The 23610-nt window shown below is 32.8% G+C and overlaps 1 protein-coding gene and 1 pseudogene across 1 annotated transcript; both read right to left on the bottom strand.

Annotated features, from left to right (window-relative positions):
- Positions 1-12718: 12718 nt before the first annotated feature.
- Positions 12719-13111, bottom strand: LOC126668254 (S-protein homolog 5-like). Its single transcript, XM_050361460.1, has one exon. It carries the CDS (start codon positions 13109-13111, stop codon positions 12719-12721), a length of 393 nt encoding a protein of 130 aa, XP_050217417.1.
- Positions 13112-18943: 5832 nt separating this feature from the next.
- Positions 18944-20224, bottom strand: LOC126668253 (uncharacterized; annotated as a pseudogene).
- Between the last annotated feature and the right edge of the window lie 3386 nt (positions 20225-23610).

The raw sequence follows: 23610 nt of genomic DNA, 5'->3' as shown, positions 1-23610 counted from the left end.
TGGTGGATGATACACCTGCTGACCGAGCTGTTGCTGGACAAACTGCAAATGTGGAAGCAAATTCAAGAAAAAGAAAAGAGTATGTGCAAAGGTCAGTAGTGTGGGATCATTTTGAATCGATCAAAGATGGCAAAGGTGTTATTATGCAAGCAAAATGCAAATATTGTGCTCGTATATATAACTACAATGCTAAAAAGAATGGCACTTCCAATCTAAGGACTCACATGATGAAATGCACTAAACACCTTCACTCTATGGAAACCTGGCAAGCTCTTCTTTCTTTCCAACCTGTGTCAAATGTTGGTCTTGCTGGTGGTTCTTAAATGTTTAGTCTTACTGCTTGGAAGTTTGATCAGGATTTAGTTAGGCAGGCTGTTGCATATATGATAGTTGTTGATGAATTACCTTTTAAATTTGTTGAGAAGGATGGGTTTAGGAAGTTAATGAGCGTTGCTTGTCCAATGTTTAAAATTCCTTCTAGATTCACTGTGAACAGAGATTGCTATAGTATGTTTGTTGAGGAGAAGTTGAAACTGAAAAAGATTTTCAAAACTAGTACACAAAGAGTCAGTCTAACTAGTGATTGCTGGACTTCTAATCAAAGACTTAATTATATGTGCATCACTGCCCACTATATTGATCATGATTGGAAGCTAAATAAAAAGATAATTTCTTTTGTCCCTTATTCTAAACATAAGGGTGAGTATCTGTCTAAGGCAATAGAAGCTTGTTTGAAAGAGTGGGGGGTTAAAAACATATTTTATGTAACTCTGGATAATGCTAAGAATAACACTGCTGCTATGACTTTTTTTATGAAAAAAATGCTGAGTTTAGGTACTACACCTGAAAGATGCAAGTATGCACACATGAGATGTATAGCTCACATTGTCAATCTTGTTGTTTCTGATGGCATGAAAGAGTCTAGTTCTTCGTTTGAAAAGGTTAGGATGGCAGTTAGATACATTAAGAATTCTTCACTTAGGTTGAGTAAATTTAAAGAATGTAAACTGTCAACTGAAACTGAAACTAAGCGTTCCTTGTGTCTTGATGTGCCAACTAGATGGAATTCAACATATCTTATGTTGAGTACTGCTTTATTATATCAGAAAGTGTTTGAAGAGTACAAGGATGTGGAGTCCAGTTTTAAAAAAGACTTAGGTGATAATGTGCCTAGTTTTAGTGATTGGAAAAATGTTAGAGAGTTGTGTAGTATGTTAGAATGCTTTTATAAAATGACATTGAGAATTTTTGGTTCTCTTTATGTGACTGCTAACAACCATTTGAATGAGATTTCTGATGTGTGTACTATTCTACAAGATTGGATGGCTTCTACTGATGTGTCTGTGAGATTAATGGGTACTAGAATGAAAGCTAAGTTTGACAAGTATTAGGGTGATCCTTTGGTTATGAATAAAAAGATTTTCTTTGCTAATATTTTGGATCCTAGGGATATGATTATGTATATGGAGTATACCCTTAAGCAAATGTATGGCTCTGTAAATGGCAAATTCTTGTTCACTAGTTTGGTTCATGTTTTGAGTCTGTTATTTGATGATTATGATGTGCGATACAAGAAAAAATTAGCTGGTATGGGCTAGAGTAGCAGTCCTTCTAAATCTCCAGGCCAGTTTTCTCAAGCTACTTCTGTGTTGAAAGAAATATTCATGCAGCAAATGATGGAGACTAGATGTGTGGGTGGAAGCCAAAAAACTGAATTAGATATATACCTAAGTGAGGCAGTAGTTCTTAATGATGAAAAATTTGATATTTTGAGTTGGTGGAAGTTCAATTCTCAAAGGTTTCCAGTCCTCTCTAGAATGGCCAGAGATATACTTGCAGTACCAGTCTCCACAGTTGCTTCAGAGTCTGCTTTTAGCACTGGTGGCAGAGTGCTTGATGATTTTAGGAGTTGTCTAACTCCTAAGATTGTGGAGGCTTTGATTTGCACTCAAGATTGGTTTAGAGACCCATCAAAGCCTGTTTCTGTTGAGCAGACTTTGGAAGAATTAGAAGAGCTAGAAGAAGGTAACTATTTCAGTTTTTAAGTTTTCTTTTTTTAACTTTTTACTTTTGAACTTCTGCTATTAACTGTGCTTATTTTCTTTTCAGGGTTTCAAGATGCAGCAAATGATTAATAGTTTGTCTATAAGACTATAACTATTTAATCTTTTTCATTTACTTGATGAATGTTTTCTTTGAATACCTGACCTGGTGGAAGCTGCTCGCTCCTATTCTGATGCCTTTTACTTATTCTCTGTTTCCCTTTTGATACTAATGAAATGCTGGCATACTTAGACATTGTAGAGATCTGCTTGTGGTTTGTCTTGCTGTTTAACTTGGCCTGATTTCTCTGTCTAAGACCCTAGGTATTAGTATGCTAATGGCTATGATGAATGCTTGCCTATCTAAGTTAGAATGCTTTAGGTTGTAAACTGTGAGGCACTTGTTTTTGTGTTGCCACCTTTTTATGATCTTTGGTATTTTATGCTTGATATACACTGCAAATCTGAGCCTTTCTGTCTTAGTATGCTAAATGGCTATGATGAATGCTTCCACATCCAAGTTGTAATTGCTTTAGGTTGTAAACTGTGAGGCACTTGTTTTTGTGTTGCCACCTTTTTATGATCTTTGGTTTATTATACGTGATTTACACTATCTGAGCCAAATTTAGCAATTAGACATTGATGAGATATATTGAGTAGTTTGCTGCGTAGTGAAAATACTTGTGGATTTCTCTGTCTTATGCTAAATTTTCATTTCTGTTCTTGGCTATGATGAAGCTTCCACCTTTAAGCCCGGAACTACTTGATTTTTAATTGTGCGACATCAGTTTTTTGTTGCCTTTTAAAAGTTGGGTTATCATTGGCTTGAAATTTATGAATGCTGACCCTAACTTATTAGAATTGCATTATGTCTTAGTTAATTTCATTCAATGTTCAATTGTTTGCTTTATACAAAAACTTATTAAATTTTTTTATTTTCTATTTTGCAGTTGTTGTTGTTTTGGGGAAGATTTTGAAGCTAGCCTGCAAACTCCTTTTTTTGAAGCTGCCTAGTTTGTGAATATAATTTAGGTTTTATACTTAGCCTAAATTTTTTGAATTGTAATTAAAAATGGCTGTAATTATTTAGGTCCTATTTTTTGATACTTACATTGTACATAAGTACAAAATTCTTGTGTAATATATTTAGCCATTTAGGAGTTGGCCATTTAGGTTTGATTTAAATCTGTAAAAATTGCTTATTTCATCCTTTTAATTTTTTGAATTTAATTTCATTTTAAGTATTTATTTAAAACGGTAAACCGACATAATCGAACCGCGGTTAACCAAACCGAATTAACCGCTAACAGAAGAGGCACAATTTGGTAATTATTTTTTAGGGTGGGTCTGGTTTGGTATCAGATTTCTCTGAACTGAACCGAACCGAACTGAGATCACCCCTATAAAGACATGAATGTATATATCTAAAAACGTTAAAAATGATATTAAAAATCCATATTAGTTTTTTTTTTTTTTGAAAGGTAGAATAATATTAATAATCTGAAGCAATTATATTTGTAAGAAACTCCAGAAAAGTGACAAAATCACTCCTGATGACTTGAAATAGTACGGGCGGATTGCGCTAAAACATGCGTTGCCTAATTTGCAGATCGTCTTACGAATAAAAAATATAAATTACTAAATTGCTTCGATAACTCCAAACAATCACAAATAAGCGCTTCCTTCAAGTTTGGGTTTCTCATTTCCAATATCACATCTCTCGCATCCGATTCGACCACAATATTAGAAAAACCCTTTAACCAGCTGAGTGCTTCACGAATACACATAATCTCAGTTGAACGAGCCGAAATATTTCCATGCATGCAAACCAAACGTGCCATAACAAAATCATCAAACCAGTTTCTTACAATGATACCAAAACCGATATTATTTCTATCCTTGGAGACTCCAGCCAGTGACGGAAACAGGCTTTTATTTCAGAGGGGGGTCCAAATTAAAAATAAAAGTTAAATAGTATACATACATTTTTAAATAAACTTATAAGCTAATAATATTGTATTTATAAAAGAACATTTATTTTGATCTTTCATTTTTTAAAATTGTTGTATAATAACTTCATAAAAATCAAATTCTTTTCGGTGGCGTAATTCGAACAAAATCTTTCAAAATATTAATCTCAGTTAATTTAATATTTTTAACTTTTAATTATTGTCATTTATTCAATTTAATGACATATTCGTCCATTCCATAAAAATTTATAATTTATAATTTTTTCTTTCAGTTTTAATCAAACCAAATTTATTTTTTTATGAATAGCCAAATTAAATTTTAATTGATGTTGTTTTTTAAATGAATAATTAGTAACAATTGAAATATATTTATTGAAAATATATTAAAATTAATGATTTTCTAAAATTTGTGTAGAATCGAGGTCACTCAAAATGATGTGGCTCTTTTATTTGATTAAGCTTTGATATTATTTACTTTAATATAACTTAAATTAAGATTAAATTATTTTTTAACATTATTCTTATCCATAATTCCACTAAGGATGTAATAACAATCTATATTTCTGAAATCAACTTTCCAACTCTGCTCCATACCAAAATCTATTGGTATAAGATCACTTTTTTTTACCGATAATTATTTTTTTTTAAATGTCAGGGGGGCCCAGTGAACCCCTTGGACTATAGGTGGATTCGTCGCTGACTCTGGCATCCACATTTACCTTCCAGATCCCACTTCTGGCTGCCTCCAACTGTACAATCCATCATTCGGCCCCACACTCGCCATTCTCAAATGAGGACCTGCAAGACGAGAAGCTTGCCATGCCGCAAGATGACCTGAAGCAGCTCCTAAAATATAAGAAGCATTCCCCACCTTTCCCTTCCAGGCCGAATTATTTCTGTTGATCCATATAAACTAGCAGACCATATCAAAAATAGCACCATCATCATTATTTAAATTTGTCATCCAATCAACGCACCATGATTAAAAGTCACTAGCAGCTGACATCGTTCTGCGAACCCCTACTGAACTCCTTCACTCGACGGCCGCCAAGTAAACACAAAATAGATGGAAAAGAGTCTCATCTCCTCTATTACATACAGGGCAGCAAGAATTAATATAAACTCTTCTTAGATGCTAGTACTTCCGCTGTAGGAAGAAACCCAGACATAACTCGCCAAAAAAAAAAATTGAACGTGTAACAGCACTTTCAAATTCCATATTTTACTCCACCAAGTATCATGCCGCTGCATTAAACTACCACAAAGAGATTTGTAGCAGCTCTTAACACTGAACTTCCCCTTCTCCTTTAGGACCCAATGCCATGAGTCAGCCACCACTCTTCTACTCACCAGAAGACTAAGGATGCGAATTATATCCTGCTGATCGAACATATCCCTAACAAGACCAACGTCCCATGCTCTGTTATCAACTTTGAAAAGTTGATTTACCGTTGCATTTTCCAGACCTGGTGGTGCCAAGCAGTTGACAAACCCAGACCCGTCCCCGCCCAGCCATGGGTGAGCCCAGGTCTTCATACTCCTCCCATCACCCACTCTGATACGAGCCCCTTTTCTAACTACAGCTTGAGCCTCAAAGATACTTCTCCACATGAAGCTTTGGTTAACACCTAATTTAGCATTAATAAACGAAACATTAAGAAAATATTTTGCTTTAAACACTTTAACCATAAGATTATCTTCTAAGCTAACCATCCTCCACATTTGTCTAGCCAACATAGCTACATAAAACTCCCGGATTTTCATAAAGCCCATGCCCCCGAATTTCTTAGGCGCGCGAAGTCTCTCCCACCTAGCCCAATTTATCCCGGCTTTCTTACTCTGATCTCGATCCCACTAAAAAGAGTTCATCATCCTTTCAAGTTCCTCACAGAGTCAAAGAGGAATCAAGAATACATCCATTGGCATATTCCGGCACCTCTCTCTCGTCACTTCTCAGCTGCAAATTCTTCGAACGACTGGTTTTAGCTTCAATAATTTTCCTGAAGTTAGGAACCCTGTTGCCATTCCACTCAACTAAAGCTTCCTTTTTATCTATAAGTTTCTGGACCATGTTAAACTGATCACCATTCCTCTAGGAATTTGAAACAACATCAGCACACTCTTCCTTTGATAGCCAAGTATTATTGAACTTAAATGCTGGTTTAGAACGAATATTCTCCACTCTAGACAAAAAAACTTGGAGAGGACAGTTTATTTTAATGGCGTTTTATTATCGTTTTTGATCTAGATCTAATTGGGCAACTACTGGCGGGACCCGGAGTTCAAGGAGTATAAAGGAGTTGCTTTATGTGTTTGAATTTTGGATAGCAAGTTGTGAGTTTTATATTTACTTTGTGTATTATTTTTATAAATTGTTGTTTTGTGTTATTAGGATATTGGATGCATTACATATTCTATGATTTTGCGATATGTTAGATTATGTTTCGATTTGAATACATTATGATTTTGGTTGTAATGTACGAAGGAGGATTATGCATAATAAATATGAGGTTTACTCGGTGGAATTGTTAGGGACTCACAACTTGGGATTAAACGATGGTAGCGGTTAACTCGGTGAAATTATCTTGGGACCATACCATTTGGATTGTTTTGATTTGATAAACTATAGGTTATTATGATACGTAAAGTATACATCGGTTGACTTCGTTATCGATGTCAGGCGTATAGAATACATTGGTTGGCTTAGCTATCGATGTCAGGTATAAAAGTTACATCGGTTGTCTTTACTATTGATGTCACGAGGATGAGGTTAAAGGATAAAGTTGATTTGATACTAAATGAATTGATAAATAGTTATCTTTTTTTAGTCTACTTGGAATCAGGAAACAAAATGATTGAATAATATAAGAATGACAATACTATGTCTTATATTCAATCTCGATATTGTGGGACAAATGGATCGAAATATTATTATAAAATGGTTAAGTCGGATAATCGATATTCATATATCCTAAGTAGTCATAGTGTCTTACTAGTAGGGGTGTGCACGGATCCTGAATATCTCCAAAACCGAACCGAAAACCGCACCGAAAATATCCAGGACCGAAAAATATTTGTTGACCATTGACTTTCCCCGAACCGAACTGTAGCGAAAAATTTATTGGTACGGTTCTGGATCTTTTATAAATAACCGTACCGAGAACCGAACCGAACCGTACCGAATTTATACCTGAACCCGAAATTATATATATATTATTCAATTTTTAATTTGATTATTATATTCGTATTAACTTTGAATTACTAAACATTAAAATATAAAATTAAATAATATATATTAAAAAATTTACTTTATATATATAAATTATCAATTTACATAAAAACAAAACTACTTACATATTTCAATAAAAACTATATGAATTTGTCAAATATTTAGTAATTATTAAAAGTATTTTTAAAAAATTGATGTGAACAATTTACATATACATTATTTTCTATCATTGACCAATTACATAGTTTTTAAAAAAAGATATAGTTTTAGACTTGAAAATAGATAAAAGTACTCTTATCAAATAATCAAAAATTTAATATTAAATCGAACGATAATATACATATTGTGCCGTTTTATTTTATTGATGATTATTTATTTATAATAGTTGAAAATATAAAAAAATGAATGAATGAGTAGCTAATTAATTTTAAAAGTCAAAATAATATATTATAATATAGTAGAGATTATATTTTAAATAAAACAATGTCCGTGGTTCTAGTGATATCCGTACCGAACCATACCGAACCATTAGATTCGAATCCTCGTACCGAACCGTACTGAAAAATAAAATCTCTGAACCGAACCGATTATTGGTACGGATCCGGAGATTCAATTTTTGATATCCCCGACTTTTGATTTGGTTCCGGAGATTTATCAATCCCCGGATTCCCCCGAACCATGATCACCCCTACTTACTAGAGGCCACTTATGACTTGTGGCCAAAATAAGGATTTCGGGCCAACTGCCAACGTTATATGAACCTACAGGATCACACGCTATGAATAAGCCCAAAACAAATATGGGTTTTATAAGCCCAATAGAATAATGTAATTAATATATATATATATTGTCTTTACAAGGTAATACTGATAATTAATATATATGTATAGTTATCAAAAGGAAATTTTTTATACATAAACTCAAAAGGGTTATAAAATATGTAGTAATTAAATAGGATCAAAATTAAGTTTTTAAGTAAACCCGCTTATTTTAAGTAAACCCTAAATGTGTTGTATCCTATGAATACTTACTTAAGCCTAGGGTTTTATATGTATATATTTTTTGAAATCAAACACAGAACATTATTTACGAAATAAAAAAATAACATTAGGTTCGAAATTGCTTTTGAGAAGAAAAAAGGTGCTAGCACACAAGCACTCGTTTTGGGGGGAAATTGTTCGTGTGGATACTCGTAGAGAACGCATTATTTTGGAGGTGTTTTGGTCTGAGGTAAGATATAACCAAAGTGAACCACCTATCTTCCTTCCTAGAAAGATGTCGTGAACTCGTTACTCGGTGAATTTTATATATCATTATGTCAATCTAATTGAATTACATGGATCTTACTTTTGGATTTTGAATAAAATTTTAAAGATCCACTGCGTTATGAACCTAAAAAACCCAACACTCCTTCTTGTAGTCACTTAACAAGGATTGTAGATATATGTTGATGACAATGTTATCACGGACAACAATACTTCTCATTTGCAATATATTATTGCTTCCCTTAGTGCTCACTTTGCTCTTAAAAATGTAGAACAATTGAACTACTTTTTTGGAGTTGAGGCAACTTGACTTCCTTCTAGTCTATTGTTAACTCAAAGCAAGGTCTATTGTATCGCAAGCTTGTTGGAGGTTTAGAGTATTTGAGTTTGACTCGCCTTGACATTTCATATTTAGTTAAGGTGGCTCAATTTATGCATTGTCCAATGGAGATCCATTGGCAAGCAGTTAAATGTATTTTAAGACTCCAATCCACTAAGAATTCTAGTATTTCCTTCAGCCTTCTGATATCACCATATTTACAGCATACTCTGACTCAGATTGGGTGGGCTCTCTTGATGACCGACATTCTACATCAGGTTTATGTTTATTTGTTGGCTGTAATAACGAAAGCAACGTACCGTTGCTTGTTCATCTACCAAAGTTTAATACCATTCTTTGACTTCCACGGTCACAGAACTTGTATGGATTCAATCTTAATTAAACAAACTCGGCTATGTGACCGCTACATGCCAATACTATGGTGTGATAATCTCAGTGCTACTTACTTAACCACTACACCAACCTTTGACTCTCAGTCTCCTTATTTCGAAATCGATTTTCACTTTGTCCAGAAATTGATTGCCGATAAAAAGCTACAAGTAAAATATATTTCTTCTCATGATCAAAAAGCTGATTTATAAACCAAGCCATTACACAAACCTTGGTTTCAACTATTACGAGACAAATTGACTTTTTATTCGCACGATGATTAATTTGCAGAAGGGTGATGATGATATACTTTCAATTATGTAGTTGGTGTGCTTGATTCCTACTCTATCTCTTATAGTCTATACAATTGTGTAAATATCTGCTGCTTCTAATGTTTAAGGTGTGTATAAATATATACTTGCAATGTGTTGTGTAAGATCATCTTCCTCATCATAATCCTTTCAAATTTAACATATGAAATACACGTGGAATGTCAAAAGCTTGGTTTTGATGCTTAATGGGATCTGAAGCTTAATCAACAGTTCAACTCTTGATCCTATTGTCAAAAGCTTGGTATAAGGTGTACTAAACGGGTTTCAACTATGAAATGACCCCTTTAAGCTTTCCACAATATCATTAAGTCTTTCACATTCAGACTGATCCCCGCTCGAGCCGGGTAGGTCCCTTGCGAGCTTTGATTTCAAGTTTTAAACGGCTGCATACATGAATACAATTCGAATACACGACCTCACTTAAGTCAGGAGAGCGCCTTACCAACTCACATACGCCTTGGGATTAGTTTGGTATAATCTTTATTACACTAGAGTTATGCATGAGTTGACTTAATCACTATTATTATAGCGGCTGAATTTGAAATGTCAAAATTTCTGAAATCTAGATTACAATTGGGTCATATTTATTATTTCTATTTTATTTTTTGATTAGTTCTAATTGCGGTTGATTATGTCTAATAGACTAATTTTTATTTTATACACTGATTTGTTTTTATTTCAGGTGTGTATTTTGATTTAACGGATCTGGTGCACTCCGCTGATCAGCTTGGTGTCTGCACTTTGGTTTCCAAATTATTTGCGAAGAATTTTTCTCAGCTGTTATTCATTGCTAATATGTTCCTCCTTATGTTATTTGTCGCTGATTAGTTCTCCCTTTCGCTATTTATTGCCGATCTTTTTTTATGTCTTCTTTCGAAAGGTAATTAGAAGTAATTATTTTTCTTAAATATTATTCATTGCCGACCTGTTTCATTTTAATTTCATCACCTTTATCTCAATTCTTTGTTTTAGCTTTCAATCTAAATCTTAGTACGTTTAGTTTGTAAAAGAATTATGTAAAATCTATGATTTGACTGTGAAAGTGAACATGGAGATGCCTAGTGAATCTCATGACTTAAATATAGAAGGGATCATTTTTTTTTTGCTAATCCTGTAAAAAAAAACCTTGACGTTTTAACCCTTTTTCAATCTTATTCTAATGTTGAAAAGTGGTCAATTTTATCCTATTTCGTATTTTTTTTTATTTCAATTGTAACCTTAAGCATCAAATTGACTTTTTTTATTTAGAAAAAATTCAAAAAAAATCTTCATTTTAACATATATTTAAAATAGCATTTAATATTATAACTTACACAAAAAAACTATTCTTCCCCACAAATTCAAGTAGTAACAAAAATAATTTTTTAATTTAATTAGAATATAATAAAATTAATTTTTTTACAAATCTTTCCGACACTACAACCTTCCCTGACCACAATCTAGAACTTTTCCGCTCGAATGGGATTTAATTATTTCAATTTTTTTTAAATAATAATTTTATATTTTAAAAATAAAAATCGTTCATCATTGTCATAATGATGAACACCCAGCTGAGTCTGTTCTGCGGCGACCGGCGGTTTTCGGCGCTGGCCTGGAGGAATTTAATATTTAAAAAAAAAATATAATATTAATTTATTTAAATTTAGTTAAATAAAATATAAATTATTTTCAATTAGATTATGGTTTTTATTAGTTTTATATCCGGTCATTGATTTGCTCCATTTTTCATTTAGTTTTCCTTTCTAAACATTTTTTCTTCTTTCTTATCTAAACTAACCCCGTAAATCATGCCTAATTTTCATTCTTTTGGTTGTGAAATCAATATTCTCATGAAAGATTCATAATCATAATCTAACGATGACTTTGCTCTTAGTATCTCACTGCTTATATGTACATAGGTAAAAATATAATTCCAAAAAAAGGTGGGAGTCCATGCATGAATCCGCCCTGATAATAAGACTATATAGTATAATAGCAAATGGCGTATAAAATCATCGCTATTTAGAAACTATTCGCTCGTTATAATTTATATTGATTTTATTAGTTTATCATAATTTCAAATTACTGTATATTTATTTGGATTTGGAATGACAATTTTACAGATAACTTCTCCATTACACATAAGTTTTAATCCAGATTAGGTTGCAGATAATGACACAATTATGTTGATCATCCATATAATAATTAATACCAACATTAATTAGACACTTAAATTAACATCATAACTTGCTTGTGGCTTTTATTTCATACATTAGATTAATCAAAACCAAATGCACCTTCCCCGACCACTATCTAGAACTTTTCCGTTCGAATGGGATTTAATTATTTCAATTTTTTTTTTAAAATAATAATTTTATATTTTAAAAAATAGAAATTGTTCATCATCGTCATAATGATGAACACCAAGCTGGGTCTGTTCTGCGGCGGCCGGCGTTTCGGCGCTGGCTTGGAGGAATTTAATATTTTAAAAAAAGAATATATATAATATTAATTTATTTAAATTTAGTTAAATAAAACATAAATTAATTTTAATTAGATTATAGTTTTTATTAGTTTTATATCCGGTCATTGATTTGCTCCATTTTTCATTTAGTTTTCCTTTCTAAACATTTTTTCTTCTTTCTTTCCTATACTAACCCCGTAAATCATGCCTAATCTTCATTCTTTTGGTTGTGAAATCAATATTCTCATGAAAGATTCATAATCATAATCTAACGATGATTTTGCTCTTAGTATCTCACTGTATATATGTACATAGGTAAAAGTATAATTCCAAAAAAAGTGGGAGTCCATGCATGAATCCGCCCTGATAATAAGACTATATAGTATAATAACAAATGGCGTATAAAATCATCACTATTTAGAAACTATTCGCTCATTATAATTTATATTGATTTTATTAGTTTATCATAATTTCAAATCACTGTATATTTATTTGGATTTGGAATGACAATTTTACAGATAACTTCTCCATTACACATAAGTTTTAGTCCAGATTAGGTTGCAGATATTGGCACAATTATGTTGATCATCCATATAATAATTAATACCAACATTAATTAGACACTTTTTTTTTTTTTGACGAGATTAATTAGACACTTAAATTAACATCATAATTTGCTTGTGGCTTTTATTTCGTACATTAGATTAATCAAAACAAAATGCACATTTTTATTCACCGTCCCACTTATAACACGTATCGATCTCACCGTAATCATTCTTGAGCAAGCACGGTCCGTCGAAATGTACTACCCAGAAGCAATCTCCGCATAAACTACTATACATGCCCGCTTCATAAATTGTGAAATATTTGAACTGTCCTGCCCATGAAAAACTACAAAAAAACAAGGTGGTTCCCCATATATTAGGTTTAAATGAAAATTCATAAGTGCCTTGAGGATGAAGTAAGTGGTCGCCTAGGTCGTCGTTTTTGGACTTGCAATGCACTGTTAGGTCTATATTTGCACCGATGTCGTTTCTGATATGAACATGTTGTCTGGCTTCGGATAAAATCACCGACACGAGTAGACATAGAACCAAGATTGATTGATTAAAATTACACATTTTTTTATAGTATTGAATGTTTTTTGATGGTATGTTTTGAGCAATGTATGGAGTTTTATAGCTGACATTGTATTATAGTTATAGAAATAAATTTGATGCGCATAAAAGGAAAAGGTAAAGGACAGCTAGCTATGATTTTGTTAACAAACACTTTGATTTTATTCAAATCTGTACAATCATGACTATCCTCTCTTTTTTAAACTATCCTAATATATATATATATATATATATATATATATATATATATATATATATATATATATATTCAAATTTGCTCAAACTTGATTTTATTCAAATATATATATTCTTTCTAAATAATCTGTTTCCTTAATTAGAAACCAACTTTTCACTTGAAACTAGGGGTGGGCAAAAAAACCGGTCAAACCGATTAACCGAACCGAAACCGGAAAACCGAACCGGAAAATGTGGTTAACCGGTCCAACGGTTTAGGTTTAGGTTTTGATTTTTAGTTTTCATGGTTAATGGTTTAGGTTTAGGTTTTGGATTTCTAAAAACCGTGGTTAACCGGTTAACCGGTTTATATATATATATATTCATATATTTTTAATAATTAATAAGATATATTTTATGATCTATAAAATAATATTGATTTTATAATATACACAATAAAATCTAAATATAAAAATATATTGACATATATTTTATTTAGGAATATTTATATATTTTAGGAGATTTTATATATGGAAATATTGTAAAAGAAATTTGTTTTCCTTATTAAAATATTTACTTAACAAAAATAGAAATATTTAAGTCTATAAATAGTAGAAAGTGGACGTGAACAACACTACAAACAATTCAAAAAATACAAACCTAGCTTTAATATTACTCATAAATTATTTATAAATAATAATAGTTTTAAATATTTGCATTGATTTAACTATTTATAAGATAGTTTAGATTTATATTTTTTTAATATAATTTGAATTTCTATAGTTTTTTTTTGTTTGCTAAAAAATCAAATAGAATTAAAAATATATCTTTTTTTGTCGTTAATTTTTCTAATGGTTATATGGTTAAAAACCGCAAAACCGAAAAACCGAACCGTTTTTTATGGTTAACCAATTTATCGGTTAACCGTTTAAAATTTTAGGTTTAGATTTTTAATTTTAAAAACCGTATTACAATGGACCGGTTTACAAATTACCCTCACGGACCGGTTAACCGGTCCATGCCCACCCCTACTTGAAACTCCAACAAAAGAACTCATAACTTTTAAGGCAGGTTTTAATTGAAAAATATTCTATTAGGAAATCATAAATAAGGACATGAATGCATATATCTAAATAGGATGAAAAAGATATTGAACATCCATATTAGTCAATGTTGATGAGTAGTGACAGATTTTAGTAACTTATTATAATCTACACTAATTTATATTTTTTGTTGATAATCAATTGGGGAGGGAGAGCGCATATGGGAGAATTTGAACCCACGATCTTAACATTTTGTTGTGTAGCGTTTATACCATTTAAAGTACAGCTCGTTGGTTGTACTTATTTATATTAAAAAAAAAAATTACATGGAATCACTCAAAATTTCAATTGTTTAAATTGGTGACCCAATTTTTGTTTTTTTAGCAAAAATTCCTTAGTTTTTTTAAAAAAAATCCATGTCTACATTTTATTATGTGTCCTTTCTATTTTATCCTTGACATATATTTTACTTATTGTGTTTCTAATACACAATTATTTCCATTTCTATTTGTTCATGCATGACACCTACCCATGCATTACCTCATGCATTAATTCAAGGTAATTGGCGGGAATATGAAAATAATTGTAATAACCGTAAAAGTACTCCAACAAGTTAAATCGTACTTTGGACCTAAATTAATAAGTAGGTCGGAAATGAGATTGGAATTAAGAACGGAGTTGAAATGAGTAAGTAAAGTTATCGTAAAATAATAATTTAATTAGTAATTATTATTCGATAAATTGACTATTAGCGGGATTAAAAAAATAAAAAAATAAATATAAATTCCGAACTAATAAAATTCACATCAAAGTTCGTAAAATATAATTAAAAATTAATTGGAAAAAATTTTCCAATCTATTTTATTGAAGATTTTCACCCGAGGACGGTAATAAGAGTTGGGTTTTGAATTATTAAGGAAAATGAAGGGTTTAGAAGGAGAAATTGGGTTTTCTTTGAGAGAGTGGTGAAGAGTTGGGATAGAGAGGGGGAAGAAGAGGAAGAGATTAGGAGGAGAAGTGTTGAATTTTCGGTGAGAGTGGCGGTGATAGGCTGCTCGATTGAGCATTTTTTTAAAGCAATTTGAGCATTTTCTTTACAAGTGATTATTTCATATAATGGTTGGAAGATGTTATTTTTACAACAAGCCAATGAGTATTTGCTATAGAAAAATTTAATTATTGTTTATTTTTTTATCGTTAAATATTAACACATGTCTAATACCTTATTAGTTTATTGCACGAATAATATGGCACAACCGTTGTGTTATAGTTATCCTTTCTTTACACGTGTTTTTCAAAATTATCCTATTGTTTTAAAGTTTCACCTCACACTCTCTTTAGCGTGGGGTGAGAGACACGCGAATCATTCTATCCGCAGAGAGATACAAAAATAAGAGTACTCGTTGTATAGAGACCAAAGTCATACAAAATTGAAATTTAAGGACTTCTAATATAAAAAAATTAAAATATAGAGACCTCTATGTGGATTTAGGCTAACTTATTCCGAATAAATTAAATATAGCAATTTTTTTAAACAATTTGATTGTTCAAGAGATAATTTTTCACAGTATCTTATTTTCAAACTTAATTACCGCGCTACCTATTTCTCGGATCCTTTTTTATTTAATTTTTCACAGTATCTTATTTTCAAATTTAATTACCGCGCTACCCATTTTTCGGATCCTTTTTTTATTTACCAAAATAACCTTGTTTAGTTTTTTTTTAATTTCAATAATACATTTTTATTTTTTGGTCAGGATCGTTGGGTCCAACCCAGACAGAACGGGTTGGACCGAACGATCGATTTTCATTTTTTTTAATATTATTTTGGTGTTTTTTCTATGGTATTTTTATAGTATATTGTTTATAGTGTATTTGTGGTGTATTTTATTGTTGCAGAGCTTTTTGATCGGGACCGTTCAGTCCTGTTGGGCTGGATCTAATTAAGAGAAAGGTCATTTTTGAAATTATTTTGTCAAATATGGTAGCAATGGAAATTAGGCAGTTATGACCAAAATTATTGTACTTATTTTCTAAAAAACAGGGTAGTTTGGAAATAATCACATTGTTCAATCACCCAAAAAGTATTTAACCCGTATTTTTTCCTCTTTCTATTAGCTATTAATTAGCTATGGCACTAGGGTCTCCTATCACCAAACTCCTAAATTTTAAAATCGGCCGCTAAACTCCCTAAATTTTACTTAATAATCAACTAAACCCCTTTTGACATAAAACCGCCCCAAGCCCTTTTTTTTTCAAAAATGACTAATTACCCTTAAAGTCAAAAAAGAAAAACCAAACTAACCCAATCAAACCAAATCTAAAGTCACCCACCCACCCACCCAAGCAAATCAAACATAATTCATCTATCCAACCAAATCATATCTAAATTTTCAATCCACCCAATTAAATCAGACCACTTAACCGGAAACCACCACCCGCCGCCGCCGATTTTTCCGTACGTCCATTTTTTTTTTAAAAATCGGATTCGGTGACCCACCGTCGTGGGACTGTTCAAAGAAGAACAGACACACCGGCGTGCGTCTGTTCTTCTTTGAACAGACCCACGCCGGTGGGTCTGTTATGAGAATGATGTACCTACCGTCGGTGGGTCTGTTCTCCGGTGAATAACCCACCACCGGTGGATATATTCACCGGACATTTAAAAAAAATAAAAAAAATATTTATTTATATTTTTAATATTAAAAAATTATTTATTTAATTTTTAAAATTAAAAAATTATTTATTTAATTTTTAAAATTAAAAATATTATTTATATAATTTTAAATGAATTTAGGTTTGGTTTTATCTGATTTGATTGGGTGGGTGATTTTAGGTTTGGTTAGATTGAGGTTGTCTGATTTGTTTGTATTTTCTTATAAATTTGAAGGGTATTTTGGTCAATTTATGTCAAAGGGGGTTTAGTTGATTATTAAATAAAATTTAGGGGGTTTAGCGGCTGATTTCAAAGTTCATGGGGTTTGGTGATAGGGGACCCTAAATATGAGAGCATCCACAATTGACTCTCTATAATCAAAAAATCTTTATTAATAGAGAGTACAACTGTAAAAATCTACTCCAATGAACTCTGTATACAGAGTTGGTTTGGCTCTCCACATCTAGAGAGTCAAACCAACTCTCTATCTTTAAAAAATAAACGTGTTTTTTTTGTCAATTTCTCTCTCTCCACTCTTTCCTTAATTTTAGGTGAATAAAAATTCTCTGCAATCCCCATCGTGCATATCGCTTCTTTGCTTCAGTCTTTTCTCATTCATTAACATGAATATGCAAGCTTCCAAAGATGAAAACGTGAACCTTAATTTCAATCTAAATTCTGAATTTTCTACCCAACAATCAAACTCTGATTATATTTCTATTTTTACCAACAATCCAGAGTTGGTTTTTCTATTCTAGCTGAAACAAATTCCACCAATTCGAAGAAATCACGAACCTGTAATTTTACTATTCAAGAAGATCTCCATATCGTGTCATCCTGGCTTAATATCAGTATCGATGCTTTACAAGGGAACGAGCGTATTGGACAAGATTATGGGAGCACTTTCATAAATACAAACAGTTTGAATCCGAACGAACACAGATTTCGTTGATGAATCGTTGGTCAACAATTCAATAAGCAACAAACAATGGATGTTATGCTCAAATCGAATCAAGAAACCAACGTGGAATTAATGAGCAAGACAAGGTATGTATCGTTTTTTATTTATGAATATAGTTTCAGTTGTATACTGCTGATTTTTTTTCACAGATGCAAAGCTTTTGTTTCAAGAACTAAACAAGGGAAAATTATCGTTTTTTATTTATGAATATAGTTTCAGTTGTATACTGCTGATTGTTTTTTTTTCATAGATTGCTAATGCAAAGCTTTTGTTTCAAGCACTAAACAAGGAAAAATTTCAATTTGAACATTGTTGGAATATATTAAGATTTCAGCCAAAATGGTTGGAAGATTGTGAAAATAAAAAACCAATAAGAAAAAAAGATAAGATTCATGTTTCTACTCCGACTGCAGAGACTAAGTTGAATTTGGGAGATGATAATATCATTGGTACAAATTTTGTCGATCTAGAGAGACCGAAAAGCTGAAAAGGAAAAAAGGAAAAGAAAGAATCGGGAGATGGAATATAACTCGACAGACTCATATATGAATATATTGCAGGAAATAAAAGAGGAAAAAAAAGCAAATAGAAACACAAGAAATTCAAAGCAAATAGAAAATAATAACCCAACACACAGCAAAACAATCATCAAATGAGATAGAAACACAAGAAATTCAAAGCAAATAGAAATTGGAACACTAATTTCACAACTGAAACAAGAATTGCACTTATTAACCGACAACCAGTAAATTAATGCCAACAAAAGTAATAGATAACAGAAAGATTATTGTTATACTAGAAAGACTGATACTAAACTTTGAACTTCTAAGTGTATTATGAAAAACATAAGAGAATAATTACATGAAAATCATAACATAACAATTATAATGAAAACCTAAAATACTAAGTTACAAATTTGAAACAGAGAAAAAAAAAAGCTTTCAATAAACTTACCTGCAAGTTCCAAGCTGAAAGCAATATTTAGAAATATTACCATTTAGTTACCGGCTTCCATGTGTTTTCCATATGTGCTCTATTAGATCTTGTTGTAGTTGAGAGTGAGTATCTCTATCCCTAATTCGGCGATGACATTGAACAAATTCCAAAAGCTCTGCTGAACGCTCCGGTGAGACTGATATTTCAGGAATGCCATCAAATGAATCATTTTTATAATCTATATTTTGAACATGTCTTTCATCTTCAACTATCATATTATGTAATATAATGCAAGCTTTCATAATATTTTTGAGAATTTCGCGATGCCAAAGTCGTGCTGGTCCACAAACGATGGAAAATCGGGCTTGCAACACTCCAAATGCTCGTTCAACGTCTTTTCTTGCCGACTCTTGAGCTGTAGCATACTGTTTGTGCTTATTAGTTTGAGGTGATGGAATTGTTTTTACAAATGTTGACCATGAATGATATATACCATCAGCAAGGTAGTATCCCATTGTATATTCATGGCCATTGATCGAATAGTTTGCTGGAGGGGCTCATCCTTCAGCAAGTTCCGTGAATAAGAAAGATAGCTCTAAAACATTAATGTCATTGTGTGATCCTAGTAGTCAAAAAAAATGCATGACATATCCAAAGATCATACGAAGTGATAGCTTCAAGAACTAGTGTTGGCTCACGAACATGACCAACATACATCCTTTTCCAAGCAACTGGAAATTTTTTTTATTTTCAATGCATACAATCAATACTTCCTAACATTCCAGGAAATCTACGACTATCCCCTTCTTTTAATAATCTATTTATATCAGTTTTTGTAGGCGATCTCATGTATCTTTCTGAAAATATTGAAACTATTGCCTCGACAAATTTTTTGAGACTTTCAATCGCAGTGCTTTCACCAATTCTGACATATTCATCAACATAATCAGCTTCAACTTCATATGCAAGCATTCTCAATGCAGCGATAATTTTTTGAAGAGAAGACAAGCCCAAAAAACCAGTAGCGTCTCTTTTTTGAATAAAATACGGGTCATAAGCTTCTACGGCAGATTGTAAACGAAGAAAAAGAGGTCGACTCATTCGAAATCTCCTTCGAAATAAATTTGGAGAATAAATAGGATTTTCTCCAAAGTAGTCATGGTAAAGCAAATAATGGCCATGTATCTATTACGCCATATATAGGTACGACTATAAACCGATTTACGATATAAAAACGCCCGCCTATTTCTATTGACTGACTCTCTTATAGCAGATATTGTCATTTCAATATCATCATCAGAATCAGAATTATAAATAAAAAAATTAATTAAACTTGTAGAGAACATGTCCATTGGAAAACAAATTCAGGGAAGTTTAAAGATTATATACTGATATGCTTTTCAATTTGAATGAGTTCTTAAGATCTTAAATTTCATACCAATTGTCGTCTAAAAAGAGAAGACAAGAGGAAACAATTGCATCTTGAAGAAGCAGAACTTACTCAACGCATCAACACCAATAAATCAAGTAACATCAACTGCTTCTATAGGCGTTGGCGCTAATCTGATATATGACTATGGGAGGTTTGTGGAGGCAACAATCTTGTATCAAAAGTCTATTTGTTTTGTTAATTGGGTAATTCATTTTTCCAAGAAATGGTATTATAGGTGTGTCAAGCAGATGGTGGAAAAAGGAATTAGGGAATTACGTATAAAAAAACAAGAGGGAAAATTAAAATTAAAAAGAGAGGGAAAGTTGAATAACTACAAAAAGTTAGTAATTTAGAGAGTCCATTGAGTTCAGCCAAATATTTTGCATTTATTTTTAAAGATGTTCTTTATTTTCATAAAGATGCTCTTTAAAATAAGGCAAAAGGAACAAAAAACCCATCGTACTTTTGTAGTTGGTACAAAAAACCCATCATACTAAAAAAAGTACGTATTAATACCTGAACTCAAATTTTTTGGACATATTAACACCTCGGTAACGGAGTCCTCTAACCCCGTCAATTCTCTGCCACGAACTCACTTACATGTGGTTTCTTTAATTTCCATGTCACCCAGATATTCCATGTCACCTTTCTCTTTCTTAACATGCAGCACGTGCTCACCTCCTTATAACCCCTCAATTAAAACTCAATCACTGAATTAAAATTGAAACCCTAAATTGAAAATAAAACTCTAAACTCAAATGCTAGGGGGCTCATCTTCTTCTTCTATATCTCACAGTAACAGGTGCCAAGGGCGCAACAATGGAGTAGAGCTCATTCGTCCTCCTCCACTATGCGATTGTCTAGAAGATGCGAAACTTTTTGCGTCGTGGAAGGAGAAAAATGCTGGTAGAAGATTTTATGGCTGTCGAAAATTTGATGTAAGTGTGCGTCCTTATGCTTGTTGTTTCCAGTATATAATTAACTAATGGATTCTAAATGTGAATGAAATGCAATAGGATGGGGGGTGCAATTTCTTCAGTTGGGCTGAACCAGTTATGCCTCCGAGAGTAAAGGCTGTGATCAATGACTTGAAAAGACAGAATAATGAGCTTCTCAAAGAAAATAGAAGGCTGATGAACTATGATGGGGGTTATGTGAATGAAGAAATAGAGCAACATGCTAATGTGTCACGACCCAAAATATTGAGCCGCAACCGGCGCTAGGGAACGGGAGTGGTAGCTCCGGAACCCGTAGCAAGCCTTAAACCACAATTAATTTTTCGCAAATAATATAAACAAACAGCGTAACACAACAGAAGCAAATATATAACACATATAAACATTTACACTAACTGTTCCGTTAACCTCGCGGGCTCTAGTTACCGTACCCTGTACGAACTGGCCTCGCGGTACTATATACATCAGTTAGTGTCTCAAAACATCACACCGGCATCTGGGGCCGTGGATCATATACTAACCTCGTAGCCTATCAAAAGTATTCAAACAAAGACAGCAGTTTATATATACAATCAAAAATGAACTGCTATCTAGGCTACTATACTATCGACACAGGACCACTACTGCAGCGCTCACAGAAGTCAAAGACTAACATATGCAGCTGACTTCTGGACTTCAAAATTGGCTTCTAGCTAGGTCCACAAGCTAAGCACCTGGAAGACATCAAAGGTGAGGGGTCAGTATTTGGGGAAATACTGAGTGAGTTCACAGTTTACTAACGGTATTATTTTAAAAACATAGCATCGCATTTCAAATCAATATCAATATAAAAATACATATGAACAAGTACTCGATCCTTTCGAAACTAAAATCCTGAAACATAACGTAACTCACTATTATTCAAATCATACTGATTCCATTAGTCTGACCCGGGAGCGTTCACGTTCAACCACGTCAGTCAGAACATATCTCTTAATCCCCAAAGAAGTGGGTCCAACCCACTGGTAGGTCCAACCTGCTAGATACGGGGCTCAGGTTACACTGTAACCGAGTTCACTCTCGTATAGCATTCATATCATAGCTTTCATAATCAAACCATGCATGCATCTCAAATCATATCTTATAGTCAGACACGCTAGACTGACTCGATTACTGGTGATCACACAGCCTATTGACACCCAATAGGTAGCTAGTTTCGTTGGATCGTATACTAGGTTCTCGTACATAAAACTTAATCAAAACATGTAGCATATCAACAATTCATATATATATATATATATATATATATAGTGCGATGCATATAAACAGTATATATATATATATATAGTATGATATCAACATAATATTAATCGATAATACACGAAAGTAAAGTGCAACTCACAGTGACCGCAATCCAAGAAATGATATGATCGATCTGATGGTATGCCCTCGCTAGTCCGCTTCTACTGACTCCACTATTCACTGACACGTCTGATAAATTGTTTATGATTAGACGTGCACTTCGTACTTTAATACGTATAACACTTTTAAGTTCTAGGATTTAGTTTTATTTTCAACTTTATTTAGGATCGCATTCTTCCTTTATCATAGTTGCGATATCTCGAACTTTGTTTCTCGTATTCAAGAAACGTATAATATCCTTGACATTTTTCATTATCATAGCTTACGTAAACGTCGAGCTAAAATTTTACTTTTCAATTTATCGGGGTCCTTAATCGTTTTTAGGGTCTAATATTCAAAAATGTTGAAGTCCCATTCAATTAGGGCTAAAAGCCCAATTAGGTCCCTGCGGACCCACTGTGTGCGTTTGCACACTTCAGTGTGCGTCCGCACACTTGGAAGTGTGCGTTCGCACACCACAAGTGTGCGTCCGCACACTTGTTCAAGTGTGCGTCCGCACACTGCAAGTGTGCGTTCGCACACTTCGGTGTGTGATCGCACACCGAGTGCAGTTCACGCACAGCCCCGGAAACGTCGTTTCCGGGCTTCCCGTCGAGCTATGACTCCCCATACACGCCAAACACTCCGTTTCCAACAAAACCCGTAGCTTTATTTCTCCAAAAACGCTAAAATCGAGTTTAAATCAATAATTTCAATTCCTAAACTAAAACAGCCCATATAACTCAATTTCAGCACCAATTCTCGAAATCTTACCTTGAAATGAAGCTCAAGATCAGTAGAGGATTGAATTCCGAAGAGATTGCCGCGAAAATCACGTGAATCGGACGTCGTACGGAGAAACGGCGGCGAAACGACGGAAATCGGCGATGGCTTCTGTTTTCTCTCGATCCTTCTCTGATCTTCTTTCTTTGAATTTGGGTTTCTTATATTTCTTGGTTAAAGG

This window comes from Mercurialis annua, linkage group LG2, assembly GCF_937616625.2.
Source record: "Mercurialis annua linkage group LG2, ddMerAnnu1.2, whole genome shotgun sequence".
Lineage (NCBI taxonomy): Eukaryota > Viridiplantae > Streptophyta > Magnoliopsida > Malpighiales > Euphorbiaceae > Mercurialis > Mercurialis annua.
This window is presented reverse-complemented; position numbering and strand designations above follow the sequence as displayed.

Coding starts and splice junctions, on each gene's coding strand:
- LOC126668254 (XM_050361460.1), bottom strand. CDS start 13,111: ATGTGTAATTTTAATCAATCAATCTTGGTTCTATGTCTACTCGTGTCG.